The following is a 26,774-nucleotide window of genomic DNA, read 5'->3' as shown; positions in this document are numbered from 1 at the left end:
TTTTAAGAGCAACCAAAAGAATTCACCCATTTTTAAGTATGCAATTTCTGGTTAGGTTTCGTATATGAATTTAATATTTAATTACTAGAACTAGAGAAAAACAGAAGTGAAAAAACATAAGATTTTGTTTTATGGTAGTGAATGTTATAGTTTTACAAGAAATATTAGTCTAATATATTGAATTTATGTTTTTAAACAGATTTTTATGTTTTCAAACATGCTTATTGTGGGAATTTTCATCAAGATTTTACAGTTTGGAATGGGGAATTTCAGATGTGGTTTTCATTCACTCTACAAATTACTGAGATGGAGCTGAGTTATTATGAATCTATATATGTATAGTATGTTCATATACAGACATATACATATATGTATATCTATCTATAGATACAAAGATATAGATCTGCAGATAGATGATATAGATCAGGGGTAGTCAACCTTTTTATACCTACTGCCCACTTTTGTATCTCTGTTAGTAGTAAAATTTTCTAACTGCCCATCGGTTCCACAGTAATGGTGATTTATAAAGTAGGGAAGTAACTTTACTTTATAAAATTTATAAAGCACAGTTACAGCAAGTTAAAGCATATAATAATAATTACTTACCAAGTACTTTATGTCAAATATTCGCTGTTTGGCAGAATAAATCTTTATGAAACAACTTACTATAGTTAAATCTATCTTTTTATTTATACTTTGGTTGCTCCGCTACCGCCCACCATGAAAGCTGAAATGCCCACTAGTTGGCGGTAGGGACCAGGTTGACTACAACTGATATAGATGGTTAGGTAGGTTGACTACTACTGATATAGATGGTTAGGTATAGAGAAAGAGAAATATACTAATTATTCCTATCAGTAGAAAGTATCTTATAAATTTATTAGGCATTTAATATTACAAGTACATTATAATTAGCATGAAGTTTAAAATCAGTCCTTAGTTATGGTATACTCTTTTTTTTTTGCATAATGATGTCACTTTGATTTTAAAAATCTGATTAAAAATATACTTTGAACATCTTTACATTGAGAACATTGTAAGTATCCAACAGGAGTTCAGCCTGAGCTGGACGGTTTGTAAGGCTCTAGCTTAGTGGCGCACTTGAGTGTTGAAGCACCTTTGTTTCCAGCCTCATGGCCTGCAGGGTGGGGTCCCCAAGGTCCTGGGTGGCAGGAGCAGCTCATTGAGTTTCCAACAGACCACAGAAACCATGCATCTTCAGACAAACTAATCTAAATAAACACTAGGAATTTTGAAGACCCCAATCTCCTCTCCACCCCCTTTACTTATCCTAGACTGAAAAACACAATCTCATCATCTGTTCCTCAAAAGAAACGAGGAAATTGTTGAAACCCTTCCATGGTGTTGGCTTTAGGGCAGCTCTGAGGGAGCTGGCCATGTTGTCGATGTGGCTTTAACCCCAGAGAGGACACTCGGGACTGTTTTTGCAGTCAGCTCACCTCACTTCCGCCTTTTCAAACCAGAGAGTAGTCATCTTCCAAATATATCCACTCTCCTTTTCCTTCTGCTTCAGAAGTTACAGACTTCTTAAAACCCTGAATAAGTTCATTTTTTGGATGTGATGAAGAACTGTAGTACAAGTTGTTTCTTTTGTGAAACATGCAGTGAACTTCATTACTTCTACTAAAACCTTTTCCCTGTATTATTTTTTTGTATGGTAACTTACTGTTTTCTACTAGTTGACTTTCTGCCACAAGATAGAAAAAAAAACAAAACAAAAAAACCTTTATGTAAGAGTATAATGGCAGCAGGTTTCTGACAAGCCCCATTTACAGGGTACATTTTTCCAAAGGATGTTTCAGTAGAAAATACAGAAGCACTATACAAACCTACTATTACATTTGAGAAACCATTAGCCTCAAAGGAGTAATAATGGTATGCTATTAAAACCATGAATACATTTTCAGTATCTGTATTCGAAAAAAAGCTTATAAATATGTAAATTTCTGTTCAACAAATCTAAAATAAAATGCACTAAAAAACTGATATGTAGACAAAAGTTTATTTACACCATACAACATTTTAAATATTTTATACACAGCTGCAGCAGAGAAAGCTACTCAGAGCTTTCTAGAGAAAACTGCAATAATAAAGATGTGAAATATATTATTCATATAAAAGTGAGATTATTACTTTATTGCATTTAAAGCAATGAAGAATGTAGCTCAACAAACATTCATTTAATGACAAAAACTTTGCTTTTATATTATAAAGTAAAAAGTGTAGTAATGGCCAAACAGACTGTTATAAACTTTAAAAACTGCATAAATATATACATTGTGCTTCATGGTGAAGTTTTTTGAAAACTAAACCATATGAAGCGGTTACAACATGAATCGTTGCTTGAGGTTTATCTATAAAGATTACCTTACAAATCCATTCCACGGGTACTTACAACACAGGATGGTCAAAACTGTACACCTGGTCCTCTCTCCACTAGCCTGATTAGGGAGAAGTTACCATACGCAAAACCCACTGACATTTGGCACGTGAAGGTCCTGACATAGGATAGTCACGCTGTCCAGATAGAAATGTCAGGCTTCCCAAGTCTTAAGTGTCAGTGCAATAAATTTTGTCACTATCTCAGTCCATTTTGATTTTGTTAAACTTCTGTTTGAAAGTCACCCTCTTGCACATCCAGAGGCAAATTCAGACACTTCTCCCATTCTGCTGGCCTCAGTTCCAAAGCGTCCTTTGCCTCTGTATCTAAGACATTGATTGTGGTGTAATGTTGGTATTCACTGGAGTTTTTGAAAGTGTCCCATGGATTCTTGTTTGGTGCTGGGTTTTCCTGTTAAGAAGAGAGGAGAAGAGAGTAATTTATTTGATGAGTAGGGTGGCTGCTGCTTGTTGAAGTTTCCCGGAAGAAAGCATGTCTGTAACCTTAATCCAGTTTATACAAAACGGAGCTGATTGAAAATTGTGGCCAGCTGCAGGAAACAGTTTTGATTTCACTTTTCTTTCATTGAACAAACTGATGAACACCTTCTTTAAGTTATCCTAAAATTTTCCAGCAATCAAAGGAAGTGAATAATATTATGGAAGGCTAAGTAGGTGTTTTGTTTTGTGTAACTTGTGAAATGTCAGAATGGCAATGTTCAGGTGGGAAGTAGCAGTCAATTGTCGCTAAGGTTACACATAGAATATTTAAGTATTTATGTTAAATCCTCAAGACCTTTTGGTGGGATAAACAAAATTTGAGGATATATAATGGGGCATGTTATATAATAAAAAGTTACACAAACAGTCCAGATTTTATAAAACTGAATTTTTATCACTATCTTTTCTTAGTTTTTTTCTTTAAGAAATTGTCCTTTTTAGAATATTAAAATGCTACTATGTATGTTCTTTTGTGTGTCCTATTTTTTTTCTGCTGTGCATTCCCCACAATTTGGGTGGCACATTGATTTCATAAAAATCATTCTTTCCTTCGAAGAGTAAGCTTTTTAGACAATTATGCAGCAGTATAAGGTTTTAAAAAATATCGTCTACCAGCTACCATTTCTTCTTATATTTCATAGTATATACCTACTTGTTACCCAAGATTTCAGATCTGCCTAATTATGACTTCACTGAAACTATGCATGTTGTAGGTTATAGGTGCTCAATAAATATAGGAGTAGACTTTACTTAAGGTTTTTACAACTTAATATTTTGCTAAGGTTTAGTGGTGAATGGCTTTATCTTAGATAAGTATTGTTTAAAGATTTCTATTGAATGAGGAAATTTAAATGGGATAGACTAAGCTGAGTAACGTCAAAGAATAAGAAGGCAGCCTTGGCCAGATGGCTTGGTTGGTTAGAGCATCGTCCTGAAACAGAGGTTGCCGGTTTGATTCCCAGTCTGGGCACATACAGTAACAGATTGATGTTCTCTCTCTCTCTCTCTCTCTCTCTCTCACTCTCTTCATTCCTCTCTAGAGTCTATAAAATAAACATTTTTTTAATGGAGGCAGTAGTGACTGAAATTTCCTTAGAAAAAAATTAAAACACCTTTAGCTGCCTAATGTGTCCTTTATCCCTTCCCCACCTCAAATTCTAGTCTTTAACTAATTATAATCAATCAGCTGGGGATGGGGGACATAAAATAGGTGCTTGAATCATTATCTGTGTTCCATTCAGGTTGATATAACTCATTTTAAGGTATAGATAAGAAAAAGACAACCTGTTGAATACTCATCATAACTAGAAAATAAATTATTAAAAATCCTCAAAACAGATGTTTTCAGCACTTATTGTCCTTAATCATGATGACATACAAGAAAAATAGCTAATAGTAAAGATTTAACACTTTGAGGGGTGAGTTTTTTGTTAACCCTTTGAATGAGGACATACATGAACATTCCTACTACTCAAAGCATTAATAAAGTTCACCTCTAGGATATGTGCAAGGGCTTAATTTTGATTTAGTCTTTTTTTTTTTTTTTTGTATTTTTCTGAAGCTGGAAACGGGGAGAGACAGACTCCCACATGCGCCCGACCAGGATCCACCCGGCACGCCCACCAGGGGCGACGCTCTGCCCACCAGGGGCGACGCTCTGCCCAGCACGCCAGGCCGACGCTCTACCGCTGAGCCAACCGGCCAGGGCCTGATTTAGTCTTAATATTCTAAAGTCTCATAAACTGCAGTGTTGTAACTCACCCCTCTTTCTTCCCTCTCTCCTTCCTTGCCTCCCTTCAACCTATATTTATCAGCCACTCTGTGCTGGGCATCATATTAGGCATTAGGAAGAATCAAGTGATAAATCAAACATGGATTGTCCATGAGGGAGCATAAAGTTTAAAGTCTGAGACATGCAGGTCCAAGTTCCATTTTCTCCATTTCATGTGAATGTGACCTTGAGCGACTTCCTCAATTTCTCTTTCATATTTATAAAACAGCGACAAATAAACTTTTTATGTTGGGAGCCAAAAGAGTTGGCAAAATGTGCAGATCATTACCTAGTTTGTGGGGTTGCAAAACTAAAAAGTGGAGCTGCCTTAGCATGACACCTAGTATTTAATAAATGCTCACAAGATAGTACTCATACCTATTATGAAGGTGTTCATAGTGAAATGGGGGTGTTCATAGTTAAATGGGGGTATTCATAGTTAAATGGGGGTATAAATGTATCTATAGCTATGATCTGGAAAATGTGCTGTGGGGGTGGAGAGGAGGGTGGAGAGATGGCTTCTTTCAGCGGAAAGTACTTAAACCTCTCTGAGAAGTGACACTAGGGCTGGCTTAGAGGGGTGGGCTCGGTCATGAAGACATATGTGGGGCTGGAGGCCGGATGGCTGAACAGTCATGCATACTAAGAAGTGAAAATCCAGAGAGCACAGGGATGGGGTAACTCTGAGAACAGTGACCAATTTATTTTAGTTGGATTAAAAAAGAAGAGCTGAAAAAACGAGCAGAAAGTGAACGAGGGGCTCTGTATACCAGGCTAGTAAATTTGGAATTTATTTTGCAGGCAATAGGGAATGGTTAAATGTTTGGGGGGGAAGGGGAACTATGGTGACCTGAATCATCAATCATCAACTGAAACGTTCTCTGGTGTGAACTGTGGTGAATCAAGGCACAGAGTGGATTATCTATCCTGAGCAAGGGCTGTGTCTAAACAAGCTTTCTGAGAACCCTTAGTTGACAGAAAGTTCAATCCTAACGTGTTAGTTCATTTGCTTCGAAAATAGGGATTTCATTATGCTTGGAACAGGTATGACTTTTCTTTTATATTTTGAACATCAAACACCACGGATACATGAACTAAAATGGCCAATTTTAAACTGTCAGACTGTCTAGATTCTAATTTCAAAGAGTATTATTGCCAGTACATACCTGATTGAATTTCTGGGAGTTCTATTAGTGGGCAATAAATTAGGGTTGGCTTTCATGTTCATCTCTCTGATGTCCCATGGCACTTCCAGCTGAACTGGGGCTCTCACCACTGTTCACAACACGTGGTGAGAGGCCCTGTGCCACTACAGTGCTGAGGAGCTCCTGCTCCCAGCAACCAGAGAGGGCAGGACCTGTAGGGAGGGGACTGCGCCCACAGGCTGCTCATCTTCCTGTATGGTTGTGTGTGATACGAGCAGAGCCCACAGCCTGACCAGGCGGTGGGTTGGCGCAGTGGATAGAGCATTGGACTGGGATGCGGAAGACCCAGGTTTGAGACCCCAAGGTCGCTGGCTCGAGCAAGGGGTTACTTGGTCTGCTGAGGGTCCGCGGTCAAGGCACATATAGAAGGCAATCAATAAACAATTAAGGTGTTGCAATGTGCAACAAAAAACTGATTGATGCTTCTCCTCTCTGTTCCTGTCTGTCTGTCTCTGTCTATCCCTTTCTCTGACTCTCTCTGTCTCTGTAAAAAAAAATTAATTAATTAAAAAATAAAAAAGAACGGAGCCCACAGACTCATATGGAAAGGTGTGACATTTTCAACTGAATGATACACTGTGGAACAGCCCGAAGGGATGGCTAAATTTGACAGTGAGAACTGCAGGGGCCAGGAAAGGCTTCAATGGAGGCTTGAATTTATGTAGCTGTTTTTTTGTTTGTTTGTTTGTTTTGAGCTCAAGTACAAAACAGAGAAGATGCAGTCAAACTGAAATGTGTGTGAAAAAGGCCCGATCGATTTTAAACATAATGTAAGCCAACATGTGTCAAGCTTCCAAAACTGCTAATTTGGTCTTAAGGATGTATACATAAAAATAGAAGTTAACTGGCCATGAGAATTCAGAGCCACCCAAAACACAGCAGAGCTGTTCGAGTGTTTCCTATAGCTCCTGGGTCCAGGGGCAAGCTAGCTGCCACTTGGAGATAAGCCTCCCTCTCTTTGTCCTTTACTCTTCTCCTCCTTCCCTCCTTTTTCTTCCTTCCTTCCTTCTGCCAGCCTACCAATACTGGGGACAAAATAAAAAAGAATGTTTTGAGTACCTCCTTGGGAAAATGAGCTCTATAAGGAGAACAGTTTTTGAGAAACACTCAAAGGAGTTATTTTAACAATACCTTTTCCCTGCAGTGTGATTTAAATTTTGTACTGCACTGAAGCAGGGAAATGGACTAAATAGTCTTTTGTTTTGCTTTTGATCCCCAAATTCTACAAAATTACCATTATTTGCAGTGCTAGGCAGGTGTTATGAGGTAGCTGCAAGGAAAGAAAAAGGTGGTGGTGGGGGACTTTATCGAGATTTTTATTTAAAAAATGTCTTTCTTTACCCAATTAGGCGAGTTTTCATTAGCAATATGCCACTACGAAATATGACTGAATTAATGATAATGGACTCACTCACATGTTCATTATTAATTAAAACTGAATAAGAAACTTTTTTCTCTTCTCAGACCCAATAGTCATACAGCAATGACAGCTCTATCCTCCCTACTCCTACCTCCCAAATGATAAATCTTTATAAATCATTTCTAGAAAAGACACATTGCTGCAGAAATGTGGTGTAATTAGTAGACCATTGAGATACGGATATTTGTGTCATTAATGATTTAATAGCCAGACCATACAACAAAGGGAAATTACAATCATATTATAGCAGTCAGCCAGCTGTATCTGTTGCATAATCCTTTCAGATTTGTAAACACAACTCTCTCCTTTTATTTTCAACAGAGTTTCTTCAACTTAGTTCAATGTTAGATTTCAATATTCCAAAATGGGTAGCTAATGTGTTTGGGTCTAATCTCAATGATGCAATCCTCACTTGCCTGCTAACTAAAAGTTGACAGATTAATATTTGGAGATGAGAAAGAAGCACTCATTATATACTGCTCACAAATATTAGGGGATATTTCAAAATGAATATGAAGTGATAAAATATCCCCTAACGTTGGTGAGCAGTATATTTAAATGTCTTGCATGTGCCAACCATTGTGTTGGTGATCATATATAATGTGTGATTCCTGCTGTAAGAAGGACAATAAATATAAGCATAAACAATTTACAAAACAATTAAGAGCCAAAGTGTATAGTACTTCTTATAACTGTCATTTAATGAACACAGATTGAACTATCATAGACATGTAATACATCAAGAGTAGCCCTTTACTGATAACTTACTGTGACCAGCACTGTACTAGTACTGAGAACACTAGAAAAACATTAAGACACATCAATTCTTGCTCTTGATAAGCTAATGTTACTAACTGGGAAGCTGGGACAAAGACTCATAAGACATGTATCCAAGACTCAGTAGAGTTAGATGGTGACCAAACACCATGTATCTTAGGGTGACAGATAGATGATAGATAGATAGATAGATAGATAGATAGATAGATAGATAGATAGATAGATAGATGATAGATAGACATCAGAACCTCAGGTGCTGGGAGGAGGAGGCAGTCCATCCAAGGACTGCAGAGGTTCAGAGAAAGAGCACCGCATCTGGAGGGAAGAGTGGAGTCAAGTAGCAAACACAGCTCTTTCTCTTATAGCTGAGTCTCAGCTTCTTGGCCTCAAGTGTCCTATTCACTTTGCAATATGGATGAAGGAAGCATATATTAATTCCCTTTTCTGATGTTCAATTTAGAGAAAATTGAACCTGAGAAACAAGAGCTGTGTAACTTGCTCAAGACCAGATCTTGGTTGAGCTTCCTATGAGTATACTGATTTCTAGACTTCTGGTCTGGTGCCTTTACAGAGATTATGCAGCCTTCTCGGGAGCTCTGACTGGGCCATGCCATAGTAACCGCAACATATCGTTGTATTTGAAGTCAGTTGCTAGCGTTGTAGGAGTGTGAATGAATGGGAAGAGAATGGTCACACCATCAATCACAGCCCTCCATGATGATATGTATCCCAAATCTCCTTGAAATAAAACCTACCACTCAGCTTTCAGGTAACGACTCAATTACATGTATTGAGCTATATATATAAAATTTACATTTTATAACCTTAAAATGCCAAGCCTTCAAAGAAAATGGAAAAATTTAGTTAATTGAGTATCTGAATTAATTTTTAACTCTGATAAAAGGGCCAGGTGAAGCCAACATATTTTGATATGTAACTAATTTTAATTAAAGCTTATAAATAAGAACATTTGAAATATGAATAAAAATGCTTAGAGATCCTGTCATTCCTAATTCACGTCTTAGCACATTCCAAAGTACATTTTAGGGGGGTTACTTTTTTTTCTACCTATCCCGGTCTTGTTCCCAAAGAGCTCCTGGGGGCAGGAATAATAGCTAACATGACACATTATTAGCGTGGCATCAGGCACTGATGAAGCAAAGCATACTCACCATACTGCTTGTATTTGGTATATCCCGAAATCTGTCCAAAGTTTGAAATTTCTGATTTAGTTCCTGAAACAGTTCCATATGCCTCTTCCTTGTATGCATGACCTTCTGCAAAAGAGAATAAGATGGCTCTAATTTCTAATTTGATTTATGCATAAAAAAATTTTAATGTATTCGCCTTACTAATAAGGGAAATTAAGTTTGGCAGGAACCAGGAGGTCCCAAAAGGTGCCACAATTGCAAATCCTTGTCTTATAGTCAGCACTTCTTGAATATGAGGAATTGGCTCTTTCTTCTGCCTACACTATTACCAAAAAATAGGTTTCTCTTGTGGGAGCATTAAAAATATAGCAGTCATTCCCGTGTAAGATTTTCATCATTTAGAGTTAAAACTGTTTTACAAAAATTGTTACAATATAAAAAAAAGATGTTTAAAAATTTAGACTTGTAAAGCACCCAAGTCTCTCAATGTTTGCCATGGGAAATATTACTTTTTTATGTTTTATTTCTATAAACGCTAAAATCTGAGCTCACTGTACTGAAGAGGGAATGGAACCCCAGGCCCTGCCATTTCAGGCTGACGCAAAGCACTGAAGTGTCTGAAATACAGGTAAGATCTAACACCTTACACTTTCCACGTGAATCCTGACTGAGCTCCGCAGAAAGGAACTCTGACCCGTAGGTTTCCTATATTTGTTCATGAAACGGGACAGATCTTAACAATTAGGATTCAGAGCACAAATTGTGTGGATGAAGAGTTCCTAAAAATCACAGACACAAATATATCAATACCTCTCATCTCTGGTTAAAGTCTTTTCTCCTAAGTTTATCAAACTCAACAGATAGAGTTATCAATAAAAATGACTTCAGGGTAAATAACGCAGGCCTAAACTCTTTCTGTTAAAAGAGCATTTAAGAGAGCACAAAGAAGAGTAAGATAATAAATTCCCTATATTTACAACTGTCTTTTTCAAGGAGAAAATGCCTCCTCAATTTCAATTTTTACACATTAAAAAAAATTAAAAATACAGTATTTTGATGATTCTCCAAGACTGTGTCTTGATGTGTGTATAATTTTGTAGTATTTTTAAGCATGTGCTTCATAACCTACCATTTTCTCCTGCAGACTGCATACATATATTATATACATGCCTATGCTACAATTTGAATATTTAGTCTTTTAATTATCAAATAATTTCATAAGGATTTGTTTTAAAAAAGAGTATCTCTGGGGGAAGATCAATTATGCCCAATTTTCTTCTAAAAAGACACTTGTGGAGAATATTTTTTCTCTTTAAGAAAGAGGCAAAGGAGAAATGCAAATTGAATCTTCAACACATTTTAAAAACCTTATTCTCTTTTATGTCAATTTAACTTCCTATTTTTAATGGCTCTGCATTAAGGCAATACTTTGTTTAGCTAATTTCATCTTGTTTTATTAGCCTACTTTTATATGAGACAATTCTGCCATTTTAAGTCTTGCTGAAACCAGATTATTTTTATTTCTGCTCCTCTTGCTCTAGGAACTGGTTGCTGATGAATCAGGTGGTTGAGGATAAGAACATGGCAACATTACTCATGACGGGGACATGAAACATAGCAAGCAATTATAGGGCGATTAACTTCCCATCAGTTTTGAGGAGAGTACAGGAAACAGATTTGCAGGATTTACAAGGAAACATCAGGCAAACATAATTTGACTAGTGATGGCTGATAGAGGTTCATGAGAGGGAGGATTTGCATAAGCAACTCAATGGAGGGATTTTTGAGTACCATACAGCTGGCAAACATTGCAGTACATTCTATCCTTGGGGAGGCAGATATTCCCATTCATTATCAGGTCCTAAGACACTGATTAAAATATCAATTAGTGGAAAAGAAATACCTTTTTAAAAAACTATAGTAGCCTGACCTGTGGCACAGTGGATAAAGCATCAACCTGGAACACTGAGGTCGCCGAGGTCGCCGGTTCATAAACCCTGCACTTGTCTGGTCTAAGGCCCATATGGGAGTTGAAGCTTCCTGCTCCTCTCCTCTTTCTTTCTTTCTTTCTTTCTTTCTTTCTTTCTTTCTTTCTTTCTTTCTTTCTTTCTTTCTTTCTTTCTCTCTCTCTCTCTCTCTCTCTCTCTCTCTCTCCTCTCTAAAATGAATAAAAATTTTTTTTAAACTATCGTAGTCAGGATATTGATGACTGGCTCTAATTTACAAAGAGTAGTTTTCATGATAGCAAACCTTACTAGGTAGTTATTTTGTGCCAGGGTACAGTAGGAGTGGTGCCACAGCACTGGCATTTCTCTAAAGATATTTCAGTCTGTCAGATAGTACCAGATAGTACGCCACATGTGGGATAGATGGTGGGGTAATAATGGAGTACAAAATCTGGCCAAGTTCCTGCCCTCTTATAGCTTGAGGTGTAATGGAGGACACAGGCATTAACCACATAATTCAAATACACAATTAGAACTGTGATAAGGCGAGCAAGTGGTGGTGTTTCCAGTACAATTTTGTCTTGTCCCTGAATTTCTTCCCTCAATGAGATTGTTCCTTTCTAAAGATCAGGAGCTCATCGTCTTCCGAGATAGTTGACATTATGGTCCAGCACCCTTGTGTTAAGGTGGGCAGTGATGGTTTTGTCTGAGCAGTGTTCTTTTCTCTTTCATCTCATGAGAGATCCTCAGTTTCCATTGGGGAGCTATACCTGCTCAGGCTGTTGAAAATGGGGATCAAGACCCCTACCATCCCCTGCCTAAGAGGTATATTTTTTCCATATTCTTCCAATAAAGTTCTCCTTTCTTTGCTAGTCAGAGATACTTCCTGTCTCTTGCAACCAAATATTTCTTTTGGATAAAGCATGTTTAATAAATCAAAGTCTCAAATATATCTCATAGAAAGGTGGATACATTTACTGATTAGAGCTTTTATGATCGTATTCTGATTGAATGGACAGCACCTGATTCTGAACTGAGAGGATTTGGAGAAGTTGGATTGCAATAACATACTCAAAATATACTGCTCACAAAAATTGGGGGATCAGGGAATGTGCAATACTCCAGTACTTTCAGCCTTTTGTATGGTGCATTTTCACCTATAAAGTAAAAGTTGGTTTTGCATCTCATTTGCATAATCAAACAACTTTCTTTGACTTGTTGCTTGCTTTTCTGATGTCCTTGTTTGATAAAAAAAAAAATCAAATGCTTTATCACTTCATATTCATTTTGAAATATCCCCTAATTTTTGTGAGCAGCATATATGTGGTAGATAGAACACCAATGTTATATAACCAAAAAGCATTCTGCAGTGTTCTACATGGGTTCATGAAAGCTACTCTAAATAATAAAGCACAAGGACCCTGAAATTACTATGGAAACAAATAAAAAGTAATTGGATACTAAACTCTGGGGCCTTTTCTACCTAAAACATTAATAGCAAATATATCCTCATGCTATATGATTATTATAATTTAAAACTTAGTACAGCCAGAAATCACCATAGCAATGATGGTCTGTCTGGTGGTTCCGATGGAAGTACCACACTAGGGCTGTCATTCAATAGCTCATGCATCTGTCATGGGCTCAGTTTGATTTTCTAGGCATGATTCCTTCTTGTTTGAGTGTGTCTTTCAGCTTTTATAGTATGGAAGTTCCAATGACAAGAAAACCAGCATCACAGCAAATTATGGAGAGGTTCTAAGGTTCTAACCCAGCAATGTTTGAGGATTAAAAACTTGGCTGTGGTTTTAGTTTTCACAAGAATAGGGTTGCCCCTTATTTACTTGTCTGAATAATTATTTGTAGCATTCATGCTTTGATGGTCTTAACCACCTAATTTAAAGTTTTCATGCTTGTAAATCTTTTAGGTCCATTTTAATGGCTATTTTTGGGTTTTTACTGAGCTTAGGGTTTACCTGTTTACCATTTTGTTTTGTGTGTGTGTGACTTAAACATCCTGTGACCCAAATAAATTATGTGAAAAACTTAATATAGGACTCAGTTTTCTGTGACTTTGTAAAAGTGATAAAATTGTAACCCATATAGATTTTTATTTAAACAAATATATTCAAAATGAAACATAAGCTGTTCATGAGACAATATTTTTGTGGAGTTAGGATGTGAGTTCCATACACAGCTTAAAAAAAAGTTGAGTGATGACAATCTGAGAGAACAGGAGCATCACTGAGTCTTTATCTTTGTTATAAAAATGGCTATAGCCTGATCAGGTGGTGGCACAGTGGATAGAGCATGGCCTGGGATGCTGAGGACCCAGGTTCGAAACCTCCATATATATATATATATATATATATATATATATATATATATATATATATATATATATATATATATATAATTCATGTTCCTATAATGCCTGTCAAATATTATAGACATTTTTTTTAAGTGAGAAAGAGGCAGACATACAGATAAAAGGAGAGAGAGAAGAGCAGCATCAAGTCTTTGTTGTGGCACCTTTGTTATTCATGGGATTGCTTTCTCATATGTGCCTTGACTGGGGGGCTCCCCCTGAGCCAGTGATCCCTTGCTCAAGTCAGTGATGTTGGGCTCAAGCCAGAAACCATGGGGGTCATATCTATGATCCCATGCTCAAGCCAGTGACCCCATGCTCAAGCTGGTGAGCCCACACTCAAGCCAGATGAGCCTGCACTCAAGCCAGCGACCCTGGAGGTTTTGAACCTGGGTTCTCAGCATCCCAGGGCATGCTCTATCCACTGTGCCACCACCTGATCAGGCTATAGCCATTTTTATATCAAAGATAAAGGTTTAGTGACACTCCCATTCTCTCAGATTGTCATCACTCAACGTTTTTTTAAGCTGTGTATGGAACTCACATCCTAACTCCACAAAAATATTGTCTCATGAACAGCTTATGTTTTTACTTTGTATCTTTATAACTCAAGGGAAGCAGTCTTGCAGCCTTTTAATTATTAATATTAGAGAAAAATGATACATTATAAAGCACTTTTATGGAATTTGTTCTTTAAAGAAAAATTAGGGTGTAAACAAACTGCATGCCTTGAGCACCTACTCTATCCCAAGCTATCCCCTAGACCAGGGTTCGGGAACCTATGGCTCGTGAGCCAGATGTGGCTCTTTCAATGGCTGCTTCTGGCTCACAGACAAATCTCTAATAAAAAAATAATAACATTAAAAATATAAAACATTCTCATGTATTACAATCCATTCATTTTCTACCGTTCATGTTCACGGTTGCGGTGGCTGGAGCCAATCACAGCAGTCCTCCGGGACAACACCAAATTTTTATTGGATAATGCGTAACATACACGGGTCGTTGTATGGCTCTCACGGAATTACATTTTAAAATATGTGGCGTTCATGGCTCTCTCAGCCAAAAAGATTCCCGACCCCTGTCCTAGATGAAATAAATACTTGGGACATGTCAACTCTAACAGTGCTAGGTTTGGACAAACTTGGATTTAGATCTCATTCCATCACTTTCAAGTTGTGTGGTCTGCAGCACAAAACCCAATCATCCTCTAGCCCCAGGATAACCTTGCAGGGCTATTTTGAAGATTTAGAAAGGGATCTAAGTCACTTATCAGTGGAGCACACAGATAAGAGCCACTTAAGAAATAGCAGCCATTATTATCTTTCTTAATCCTCACAGGGAGCTGGAAGGTAGCAGTCACCCTCTTGTTTCACTGATCAGAAGAGTGGAGCTCAAGAGGCTAGGTAAAGCACCCGGGCTCACACAGGTGACCAGAGAGCGGAAACTCATTCTGAATCTAGTCAAGTCCCTTTGCATGCTTCTCTCTTGGATGGCTCCTCCTTCAGACTGTGATTATGTCTATTCAGATGGAAAAGGAGATGAAATGATCAAGGGGAGGCTAGGTGCCTTTTGAGGAGAGCCCATAAACGCTGTGGCTGTTGATCCCCCTTCAATTCTCCCAGGTCTGCATTTATCGTTTGAAAGGCTGGTCTCTACAACACCTCCTGGGCAGTGATGTTGTATCCCTAACACCTAGCAAGGGGTTTGGTGCTCAGCAGGTGCTGGATAAATGTGTATGGAATAAATTAAATTAATGAGATGGCGTAGGCAGGCACATAGACCAGGGAAGATGCCTGTATCATGGAAGGCCATCGTAAATCTGGCCTTTGGTCCTATTCAGATCTCCCCACTGGAAAAGAAAAGGTTCACGTTGCTGGCCACAGGCCGCAACCCTGTCTTCTCCTGATCCATTGCGCTCTCTTATTTTCCATTAGGGCGGCTCATATAGGGCCTGGAGACAGGTTTGAAACAAATGGCCGAGGTTTTCTCTTCTAAATTCAAAAATGTAAATCACAGAGTTGGGATTTCTCTAAGTCTGAATTACAGACAAGACTTTTAGCAACAGAGAAACTGTTACAAAAAGTTGGAGAAACTCCTGACTGTAAAATTTAGATTATGGGGTCTGGAAATCATGGGAATTAGAAAACCACTTTGCCTGAATTAGCTTTCCCAGCCTGAGGAGTTTATTCACCTCTACTACTCTGTCCACATTTACTATTCTAAACCTATAGTTATTTTTATTCTTGACTGTTTTGCATATTAGGCTTCCATCCAGTGTGGGCTGTTGAATACCAGTCTGAAGTGAATGTCAAAACATGTTAAGGAAGTGACACACATTGCAGAAATTTAGCTTGATTTTTAAAGCTGTGTGTGGGAGGACAATGTTTTATGTACCTCTCCTTGGCAGAAGTCCCAATGTGTCCATAAGATAGAACCTGTAGCCACTTGAACTGCCTGATACTATGGTATCATTTGTTTCAAATGTGTTTCTATTTGAATACATAGAGTACTCAGGGCTTAAAAGAAATGAGACAAAGGGTCTGAAAAAAATGAATAAAGAATATATATACATATGTATTTTGTCACTGTCACTCAATAATGTACCTGGCCAAGAATAACTGCAGCAGTTTAAATTTAGTAAAACAGTAGAGATGGCTGGAGAGTAGGCTGCACTGCTCAAACTTCCTCCTGGAAATGCACGGACTGCCTAGCAGACTGCATTTACTGCATTTACTGCTGGGGGGGGGGGCAGCAGGAAGGGGCCTATTTATGAACAAGATATTTTTAAATTTTAATTTTTTGTCCTTCATTCACAAAAATAGTTATTGAATGTTTATTATATACCAAGTCTCTGCTTGGACCTGGGAACACAAATCCAAAAGAGGTTTGGTCACAGGACATAGGAACATCACTGTAGTATTTTCTGTATACTTTCCGGGAGGCAAGGATCAATGTTCTGCCATTTTATGACCATTCAACACTCGGCTGTATTTGTTCCAGGAATGCAGTGTTGTCTTAGAGATGGCTCCATGAAAGGGCTTTGTCTCAGGCACAGCGCTTACAAGCCACAGGGTTTTATGGATCTATGAGTTGTATTATTCTGTATAGATTCTCTGGAACATGTGATGCCTAAAACCTGAAGGGAAAATGCTTTTAGGGGTCCAGGAGGCAAAGTTTATCATGGGCAAAATGCCCAACTTAGCCACTGGCGGCAAAGCTGTGGGGTGGAGAGCTGTCGGGAAGCTTGACATAAACAGATTTGACTTACACAGTCTGAATTAAGAGGGACAGAGGATAACATGGACTCTCCCTCAAGGACTATCCACAGAGTACAAATAGATTTTATTAAAATTCATCAGCATTTAAATTTATTCTGATTACATTTGAGATACCTGCCACAGAACTATAGTTGCACATTGACTAAGGGAAATGTTTTGTAAAGAAAAAGCAATAGCTCCAAGTTATTTCCCCCCAAATTTTGATATCTATTGCAATCATGCAATAACTATAGCAATCACAGAGCTAAATTTATACCCAGGGTTGTTATGTTGCAACGTTTCACTATTATCAATATGTTTTGAAAATACTATGATTATATGTTGAAATATTAAGCAAAGAAGGAAGTATCAGCTTAAGGACTCTGCCAGTCGTTGCCATAGAGAATACACACAAAAAAAGAACTGTTTTTTCTAATGTTGCAAATGACACAATATGATTAGATTTCTTTACAGTGCTTGAGATTACATAACTTTGGCTGGTGCAACTGAGGCTTAATTTTTGATCTAGATTTTTACTACATTTCTTCACTGAAGACTAGTGAGTTAATTCCCATCTCCTTGCCTTTGTGCTAACACAACAACTCACTGCTTTTAGGCCAAACACACAGAGTATATGATCTTATATTTTTGGCTACCTAAAGAATAATAGAACAAACAAGCCCCACTGAAATATCTATCCCTTTTAAAGCACTAAAGAACCTAAAAGTGAGGATTGCTGAATATATTCTCTTTAAACTTATAGTCTTGATCCATTTGCCCTAAAAACTTAGGCTATAATAAAATATTTACCCCACACCAGCTTACTACAATTGAGCCATATCAGTACTAACTGCTACCTGGGCATGGAGGCCAGAGTCTTTATCATTAGTTTGTATTCTGTACAAATACTACTGAAATATCACTGGAAAAGACCTATTTCTCTTATTCTGTAGTCAGGGTGAAATCAGACCTTCTTCACCATTGCAGTAAATAAAAATAATTAAGTCTCATTTTTGATACCTGATATATATTACTGAGCAACCACATTCATATTACATAAATGAAATGATTTAATTATGAGTTCCCATGTTCTAGGAGGCTTTTGTAATTTTAGAGATATGAGCTAAGAGTATGTTAGTTAGCATCACAACAGCACAAATTGCTGGAGAACTTGGTAACGTATTAAATCAAATTATGTCAGCAGGCGATGAATCATATCCAATTATCAAGATGCCTAAATGCATTTTATGTGACGCTCAAATGTCATTAATTCTGTGCTTAGCATAAGCTGCTCAAAGGACATGATTTCAGCAATTTCTAGCATCGATATTACTGCATCGATATAAATTCAATGTAAGTTGGAAAAGGAACATCTTGGTCTTGTGTATATCTGTAAAAAGGCAACTTAACCCATACTTGCTATTGGAAAAAAGAACCTGGAATGTACCACGGAGAACCTAAGTGCTAGGAATCAGGACACAAGGCAGTAAGTCCCAGAGGAAGCCTCGCTCACAGCCAAAGAACCTCCTGGTCACTTCAGGGAGTCACTGAAGTAAAACGATGGTAATGATTTTAAATTTGAAAAGTCAAGAAACAAACATTCCCACTTCCCAACAAACAGAATAACCAAGTTCAGTCCTTACTGTAGATTGTCCACATAGCATTTATTTAAAAAATGGATTCTTTACTTGTCTGGAAAAATCTCAGTTTAGCCCAGTAAAAAAGTTTTTACAACTACTTATACAGTACAAATTTTAATTAAAAATGTTTTACTTCTCATTTAATTAAAAAGAGAACCTCTACATAGTTGCACAGAATAATGTGTTTAAATAATTATATATCAATTTTGAATTCAAGTAATTAATGTTATTTTAAAAAGTCTTAGAAACTTACCTCAAAGTCAAGGTCTGAATATCGTGATTTTCTTCTCTGTTAGATAGTTTTTAAAAGGAAGAAAAACCAACAAAGTTGTGTTTAGTCATTGATATGAAATGAAAATCATTATTCAATAAAATAATCCTGCCTCTTTGTGTTCTAAGTATTGCCCTCACATGAGAATATGCTAAGATTTTTATGACTTCTATTTTATCCATATTACATAAAATATAACTTGTCTAATATAAAAGAATACAAAATATTCTGTGAATTCACAGAAAAATTTCAACATTGAAGGAGATTTTCAGTCTAGTACAGCAAAACTACTTTAGAGACACAAAGGATTAAAAGCTGTTCAGGAAAAATCATCTAGGCATCTCAAGACCTCCCAGCAACCAACCTCTTATCTTCCTTTCTACCAAATTCTATCAGGTACTTCTACGTCAAGTCTCACCAACAAATTTCTTGGGTTTTGCTACTCCTCCAGGGGAGAAAAGTCCTTCTAATTGCTAGTATATCCCTGAGGATGTCAAGTGTATATCCTAATTTAGTAAAACAAATAAATAGTCCACACCCCAGCAAAACATAGATTTAATAGCTCACAGAGCTACTCTGTGGCTCCAGCTCTGTTGAACAGTTTCTATAGTATAAATATGCATGAGCATAATAAAGTGATTAGGCTGCAAGCCTGATAAAATCAGTAAACGTAATTAAAATGAAATTAATGTGATATTACATTAACATAAGGAAGGTATTCTTCGACTCTGCTCCAAGAAGTCACAGGACCCTTAGACTGATTAGGTGTAGAAGGAGATGGCTGGTAAGTGGAAAAGGGGTCTTTCAGATTTTTAGAGTACAAAGCAAGTGTCCAGTCTAGGTGTTTTCTTCTGGGGGAGGGGGAGTTTTTTTCTTTTTTTCAGAGGGAATGGGAATGGGATAGGAAAAGTTAATAAATATTCAAAACAAGTAATATTCAGGCAGTGGTAAAAATATTTAAACCTTTGGACAAATACCTGTTTTATTTTTTTCCTCTTCCCCTCCCCCAATATCTACCATCTTAATTAAGTTCAGTGACTTAACAGGGAATCATATCCAAGGTCAGAGGGAGACTCTCCTAACTGCCAAACATGAGGAGACACAGAAGGGCACTCATGCAGTTTACCGTAAAATTTGACTAAACTTCTACTCCTAGTGTTACAACGGTCCCTGCAGGACCAGCGCCTTTCTGCGGAACCAACTCCCTGAATCTTGTTTCAGTAGACAGAAGGGAATAAACCAAAAGAATGATTGTTTCTAAAAAGTTGAAAAGTTCTGAGATAATTTGAATTTGGTGGAGCTGGACTGAGAATCCCATCTTCACATACCAACAAGGAGAGAGCCGAGGGGACTGCTCTAGCAAGTGGAAACACAGCATGTTGATCTCACGTTGCTCCGTATGTCCAGCATTACCCTAGCCCAGCCCTGGTGACAGGCCCGAAGGAGCAAAGAGAGTGGACAGGCATTTAACCCAGACCTCCTTTTGCCATCTCCCTGCCACTGTTATCTAACTGCTTTGTCTAAGCATCAGGCTCCGAGGTCCTGCATCACGCTTCGCTGCACCATGCTAGACGAAATGTCAGTGTTTTCATTCTACTCTCGGATGCTTTGCCTTCTTGGCACTGACTCAGCAGGCTGCTTTTCGTAAGTACACATTAAGCAAAATTCTTTCCTAATACAGCACATCCAAGCAGGGAAACACTTAGTTTTAAGCAATTATTATAGAACATTAGTCATGAGCTTTGTATTCCATTTGAAAATTAAATAGTGAAATCTTATTAAAAAGGTTCAGCTAGCTAGAGTAAGAGGCCTGCGGCACGCGTTGAGGACTTCTCTGTGGCCCCGGTACCTTTCTGAATGCAAAGCTGTGTTGCCTCAGAACTGGAGCTGCTGAGGGATTCGCGTTGCTAAAGGTTCTGAGTCTTAGAGCAAGAATAAGGACACCAGAGATTCTGTTTTTTTAGAGCATATGTCACCTATGCTGATGTGAAATATGAAACAGAAGATGGATATACTCCTACAAATAGATTTCTCTGTCTTCCATTTAAATTTATTAAAACTAAATTCTAACATAAAGGTATATAGCAGAACTGGCAGCCTTGAAGGGTTAGGCTAAAAAATGAACAAATGAAGCAAACAGATATCAATCAAAAGAGCTTAAAGATGGGAGAGAAAGCAATGAAGACTTAAAAATGAGAGAGTGGGGGAAAATGTGGCAAATTTTCAGCACCTGAAGGAGGTGAAAATTTGTGTAGTATAATTTATAACCCCACCATACTGACCAAGTATTCCAACCATTTATAGTTTATAAAGTCCTTTCACATATGAACATGCTAAGTGCCCTATGAGATGGTTAGGTAAGTACAATTTATTATCTCCGTTTTATGATTGAGAAAAACTGAGGATTAGAGATGATAAAAGAACTCGTCCACTTCACCTGTATAGTGAGCACATGAGTTGGGATTCACATTCAGGTCTTCAAACTCCAAACCCTGCATTTTCTCACTGTCTCTCACTAACTGTTAGTGGTACAAATGATACAACTTGTCAGCATGCCTGTGATATTTTGCTGATTGTTACTAGAACTCATCAAGAATAACATTAGAGGACACAATCAATCCAAGAATGACAGCAGTGCCCTGGCCGGTTGGCTCAGCGGTAGAGCGTCGGCCTGGCGTGCGGGGAACCCGGGTTTGATTCCTGGCCAGGGCACACAGGAGAAGCGCCCATTTGCTTCTCCACCCCCACCCCCTCTCCTTCCTCTCTGTCTCTCTCTTCCCCTCCCGCAGCCAAGGCTCCATTGGAGCAAAGATGTCCCGGGCGCTGGGGATGGCTCCTTGGCCTCTGCCCCAGGCGCTAGAGTGGCTCTGGTCGCAGCAGAGCGGCGCCCCGGAGGGGCAGAGCATCGCCCCCGGGTGGGCAGAGCATCGCCCCTGGTGGGCGTGCCGGGTGGATCCCGGTCGGGCGCATGCGGGAGTCTGACTGTCTCTCCCCGTTTCCAGCTTCAGAGGAATACAAAAGAAAAAAAAAAAAAAAAAAAAAGAATGACAGCAGTGGACAGAGATGCTCTCTAAGCATAAAACAAGGTAAAGGTAATCAGATTAACTTTTAGTGCCGATTATATTTTAAAGGAGAAAAAACAGCAATATGATACTTATTTAAGAGAAATTGATGGCAATATACATAATTTGTATTGAGTAAAGTAACTTAAAAACCATTCTAATACAGGATAGTTTCTGAGCAATGAGACCATAACAAAGATTAGCCAACTTCTCCACCTCCTATTGTAAAATTTAGTTTACCTTAAAGACATATCTGGCCCTGGAAAATTGGTGGTATGATGCAAGAACCAGAACGTTCCATTCTATCCAGTTTCAGTCTGTTCTCACCCCTGGTGTTCATGCAGTCTGTGGGAAAGTCTTTCAAAGCACTGAAGTTTATGGAAATCATGACCGACTGACTTGTTATTAAAATGTCCCTCTCAGCTCTCTGCAATGTTATTGTAAGGCATGAGGGTGGTTTGAAATAAATATGAAAATCAACTCAGAAAAGTGATTGACTCAGCAGTTTTTCTGCTAAGTTGATAAGCAAAGAAATGCTACCAATAAATTTCAAGTAAGCCAGGGTCATGTTGAAATATTTTATGAAGATATAAATCCCTCCGTTTATATATCCCTCACTTACCAAATAACTTGATACAAATAATCTTTTTGTCAGAGTAGGTAAGAAAAAAATGTCTTTAGTTCTTTTATGTTGTTTCCTTTTCCTAATTTCTCACCTAAAACTCATCTCAGTTTGTATTCTCTCCTCAACTTTCCATTAGAATTCTTCTTGTTGAACTCCAGTTGGTCAATTTCCAAGGCCAGTTTTCTGTCCTCATCTTACTGGACACTCAGAAGCTTTTGAAAGTTAAACATTTCCTCATTAAAATACGCATCATCTGTCAGCTTTTCTCCCCCCCCCCCCCCCCCTTACGTGCTGTGGCTCCTTCTCAGGTCTCCTTTGCTGGCTCTTTCTCGTCTCCCTGCCTTCTAACTGTTGAGTTCCCAAGTGCTGTTTTCATAGTCTCTCCTGGCTAACATAATTCATTCCATGGTTTTAAATACCATCTTTTCAGTTTCAAACACCTTCTTTCTTCCTGTTTTTTTTTCTGTCACTGAAAAAAATTTGGCTAATTGGTCCAGTCAGAAACCGAGGAATCACCCTTTTATTCCTTCCTGTCCCTCATCTCGCATATCAGATTCATCAGCAAGTGCCATCTGTTCTACCTCCACAGCACATCTCATCCACCCACTCTCTCCATCTCTACTTGCATCTCTATATAGTCAGAAGCATTCTTATTTATCTCTTGCATGGATTACTTCAGTAGCCTCCGGACTGTCCTCTGGCTTTCTGGTCCAGCTCCTTTCTTGAAACCATGGGATCCTAATTCTTTCTCTTCCAATCCATCAAAGGGATCAATGGGTGGAGAAATGATACCAGTTCTCATGTGCTTCCATTGTTTTAGAAGGCCTTGCACAATCTTAGCTCACCACCTGCTACACAGACCTTCTAACCCTATGAGAATATTCCTATTCCAAGCTCTTTTCTGCCTCAGTATCTGCATTTGCAGTTTCCTTGGCCTGGAACGTCCCCTCCCTCTTTACTCATCAGAGGGCTCCCCACATCACCGCAGTTAAAGAAGTCTCTCCCTCACTAGCCAAAGTTATTTCTCAGAACAGGACACCATTTCAGGTTATTCATTTGTTAAAGGTTAATTACCTGCCTCGTCCATACAGCTTGTTCACTACAGGGGCAGGGTCCCCATCTGCTGTGATCGCTTTTATGTCTCTAGCCTGTACCAGAGGCCCTGGCACAGCAGCAGAGATCCACAACGTTATCTATGAAAGACTGAAGGAGCCGCGCTGTGGCGGGTGAACAGATCCAAAGGTATGTGACTTGTTTGTTTGGGGTTGTTTTTCTTCCTCAGAGATATACTAGAGAATTTGAAGAAGCAGAGGGACTAAAGAAAACCATTATGAATGGGTTAAGTGACAACCAAGAGATTCAAGATGATTTATAGGAAAGCAGGCTTATCACTAATAGAAGAGAAAATTTCCCTGGGATGATTGAAGAGCGAAAAAATGCACGATGGTCTGAGGCCACTCCGAGGTCTACTTAGTGAGGGTGTGCATCGAGGCATCGCCACACATCTAAGTCTAGTAGGGTAATGAACACTGTTTCAAAGAGAAGACTTCACTGTTTGTGTCTCTGCAGATTAATCTGGACAGGACACCAGGAGATTCACAGTGAAGAATGACTAATAACTGGCAACGTCACTGCCACAGAAACTTTCCACCACAAAGTGAGCAGTGAACCCACTCGAGGAGAAAGCTTTGATACCAAATCCACTACAACTCTCAGTGAAAATAAAACCTTAGAATAATCAGTGAGTTTTATTTAAGCTAACTTTGTTTGTGTGCCTGCACAAAAAACAGAATTCCCCAACCCAGGAGAAAAATCAAAATGCTAAAGAAGGCCAAGGCTTCCTTCCCCCACAGCTATATGAGAAAAAAAGTTTGTTTTTAAGAAAAAGGTACTTCTGCATAATGGTCAGTTCTGATGGTTGTTAGTCTCCCACTTCTCAAGTGAGCCCATAACATTTTATCTACTACCCTGAATATCAGTTTAGAACAGCATTCACTCCTCTTCATAGACATTCAAGACTTAATAGTAATAAAATAACACAACCTTCCACCTGAAGCACTCCTGACAATTTCCAAAAGGTTTTCACGTACATTATCTAATTTGATCCTCACAATAGCCATGAGGTAGTCACATGTGATAAGATATTTGAGCTAACATATTTTAGCTCTAAAAACCATTATGCTCAGAGTGCTGTCATTCATGTCCAGAGGAAAACTTGGGAATAAAAATTTAGCTTAGAATGGTGACCTGTTCCACCTACTTAAATGGAAAGAGATTATCTGAGTGTAGTTTCAGATCTGTAGCTGTTTATACCTAAATGGACAAAACTGTTGAAAAAAAAATTCATTTTGTAATCTATCTAACTGATTAGTTATTAAGGATTTCTTTATTAACAGTAAAACTTAAGGCAAGATTTGTCAGAAGAATAGCAGAAGCCACTTAATATGTTTACATTTGAGCAAGTTGTTTTTTAAGTATTTAAATTATAAAGGAGCTGAGAAGCCAGGTAAGGGGCCATGCGGTACCCTAGCGGTTAGCAAGAGAAGAAGAAACTGCCCCCCTTCTCTGTCTCTGGGCCGGATGGATAAAGGGAGATGGCCTAGTGACTAACACCCAGGGATTGAGGCACCTGGCAGAAGCTGGGAGCATTCTGGAAGTGCAGCTAGAGAGACACAGGTGCTACCCAAGGCAGAGAGAAAGAAAAAGCAGGGAGCACTGTCCTGGGATTCTTTCTTCTCCCCAACCTCCAATCTCTCTCCAATGTCTCCTATTGGCAGTCTTCTTGCTGGCCCGATGCCAAAGAGACAGAAGCCTATATCAGCCCTGAGTGATACAGAATAAAAGGATGAAGAATAAAGCATTTGCTGAACAGGCTCAGGACATGCATACAAGTAGGGAAGACATTTGAATGAGGAACTGTTTGCTACCTAGATCTAACAGCTACAAGCTGTTGAAGAAATACCAGTGTTCCAATGATTCAAAACAAACACTGACCTATCTTCTTACAATAATTTACCTGTATTTTTTCAAAAAGTAAATAAATAGAACCACAACCCAAGATTTAAACTGTATTTCATAGTTCTCAAGCCATATGATACATACCTCCTCTTTGCTCTCATTTGCTCCACAGCAACTAGTGTTTGTTTGTTTTATGCTATAAACATACCATACTCTCAAAACGTCTTGCTAATTCATTGAAGGTAAATGACAAGTACTGATGAAAATTTCATTTTTTTAACCTTAAGCAAAGCAATTAGAGGACATCTAGGGCTGGAGCCATTGGGTGAAATACTACCATATTAATACTACCATTATTTCATAATTATGGAAACTATATCTAAAATTTTCAGAATTGCTTAAGAAGTCTGTTTTGGGGATGGATACATTATGGAAGATGGAAGATAACACATTATAAGAAAGAAAAGAACAAGGTAATATTAGGCAGGGAGAATCTCTCTTCCATGCCAAGAAACTTCATGCATCCACTGAACTCTCTACACTCAATAGTGGGGCCGTGCTGAACACACCCACCTGGGGGTGGGGCCGTCTCTGCTGGCACTGCCTTCGGGTTGGGGAGACTCTCTTTCTTTGTTTCCTCCTGCTTATTTGAATAGATACTTTCACCCACTCCTTGGCTTTCTTTTTTTCTCTCTCAACCTTTGTTTTCCCTCTTCCCTCTTCCTCACTAATACTGCATCCTAGGCTACAATTGGTAGCTTTTGCCTCCTCTCTTTCTCACCCCCACTCCACCACTTCCCACCCAGTGGTGGGATTCAAATAATTTAACAATCGGTTCTCTGCCCTAATGAGAGTTTTAAGTACAAAAAAAGATATACTGAAAGGTAGTTTATTATTTCGTTCATTGAATACTTAAATAAGAACAATAAAAGAAGTACAGAAAACTAGATTATAAGAGTTATAAAATATTAATGAAGAATATTAAATAATATCTGACAAAAAAAACTGTTAAGATATTCCTATATTGCTTTTTGATTGGCATCCTCACTTGCAATGTTTTTCACCTATGGATGGAATGAACATTACTACAGGCACTTAGAATATGCTGTTGCACAAGTGAACGTTAAAAAAAAGAGTAAGGAATGTCAAAGTGTGATTTCCAAATCACAAGCCGCCCACCTTAGACAGAACTCTGATTACAAGTGCATTTTAACAACTGCTTGGCCGAATTCAACAAAAAATCAGGTATCGGTTCTGCTGAACTGGTTTGAACCGGCTGAATCCCCACCATTGTTTCCACCTTGGCAATTTGTGAACACCACTTCTCTAGAGGAAACACCCTGAATTAATAAGAACATCCTTGGGAAGATCCTAACACCTGCCCCCTCCCCTCCCCCAGCTCCCCAGGCTGGCCACTCC

General features: G+C 38.4%; 1 protein-coding gene across 3 annotated transcripts in view; it reads right to left on the bottom strand.

Moving 5' to 3' along the window:
* Positions 1 to 1,978: 1,978 nt before the first annotated feature.
* Positions 1,979 to 26,774, bottom strand: part of ADGRB3 (adhesion G protein-coupled receptor B3) — a 788,922-nt gene continuing 764,126 nt past the window's right edge. For all 3 annotated transcript variants that reach the window (XM_066253172.1, XM_066253185.1, XM_066253176.1), the window contains 3 exons: positions 18,693 to 18,728; positions 9,247 to 9,351; positions 1,979 to 2,812 (listed from right to left, as the gene is read on the bottom strand). In XM_066253172.1, the coding sequence (XP_066109269.1) occupies positions 2,624 to 2,812; positions 9,247 to 9,351; positions 18,693 to 18,728 (330 nt within the window). In that variant the 3' untranslated portion in view covers positions 1,979 to 2,623. The remainder of the gene's footprint in view (positions 2,813 to 9,246; positions 9,352 to 18,692; positions 18,729 to 26,774) is intronic.

The sequence above is a fragment of the Saccopteryx bilineata genome, chromosome 1 (assembly GCF_036850765.1).
Source record: "Saccopteryx bilineata isolate mSacBil1 chromosome 1, mSacBil1_pri_phased_curated, whole genome shotgun sequence".
NCBI lineage: Eukaryota > Metazoa > Chordata > Mammalia > Chiroptera > Emballonuridae > Saccopteryx > Saccopteryx bilineata.
Note: the sequence above shows the minus strand (reverse complement) of the source record. Positions and strands in the feature narration are given on the sequence as shown.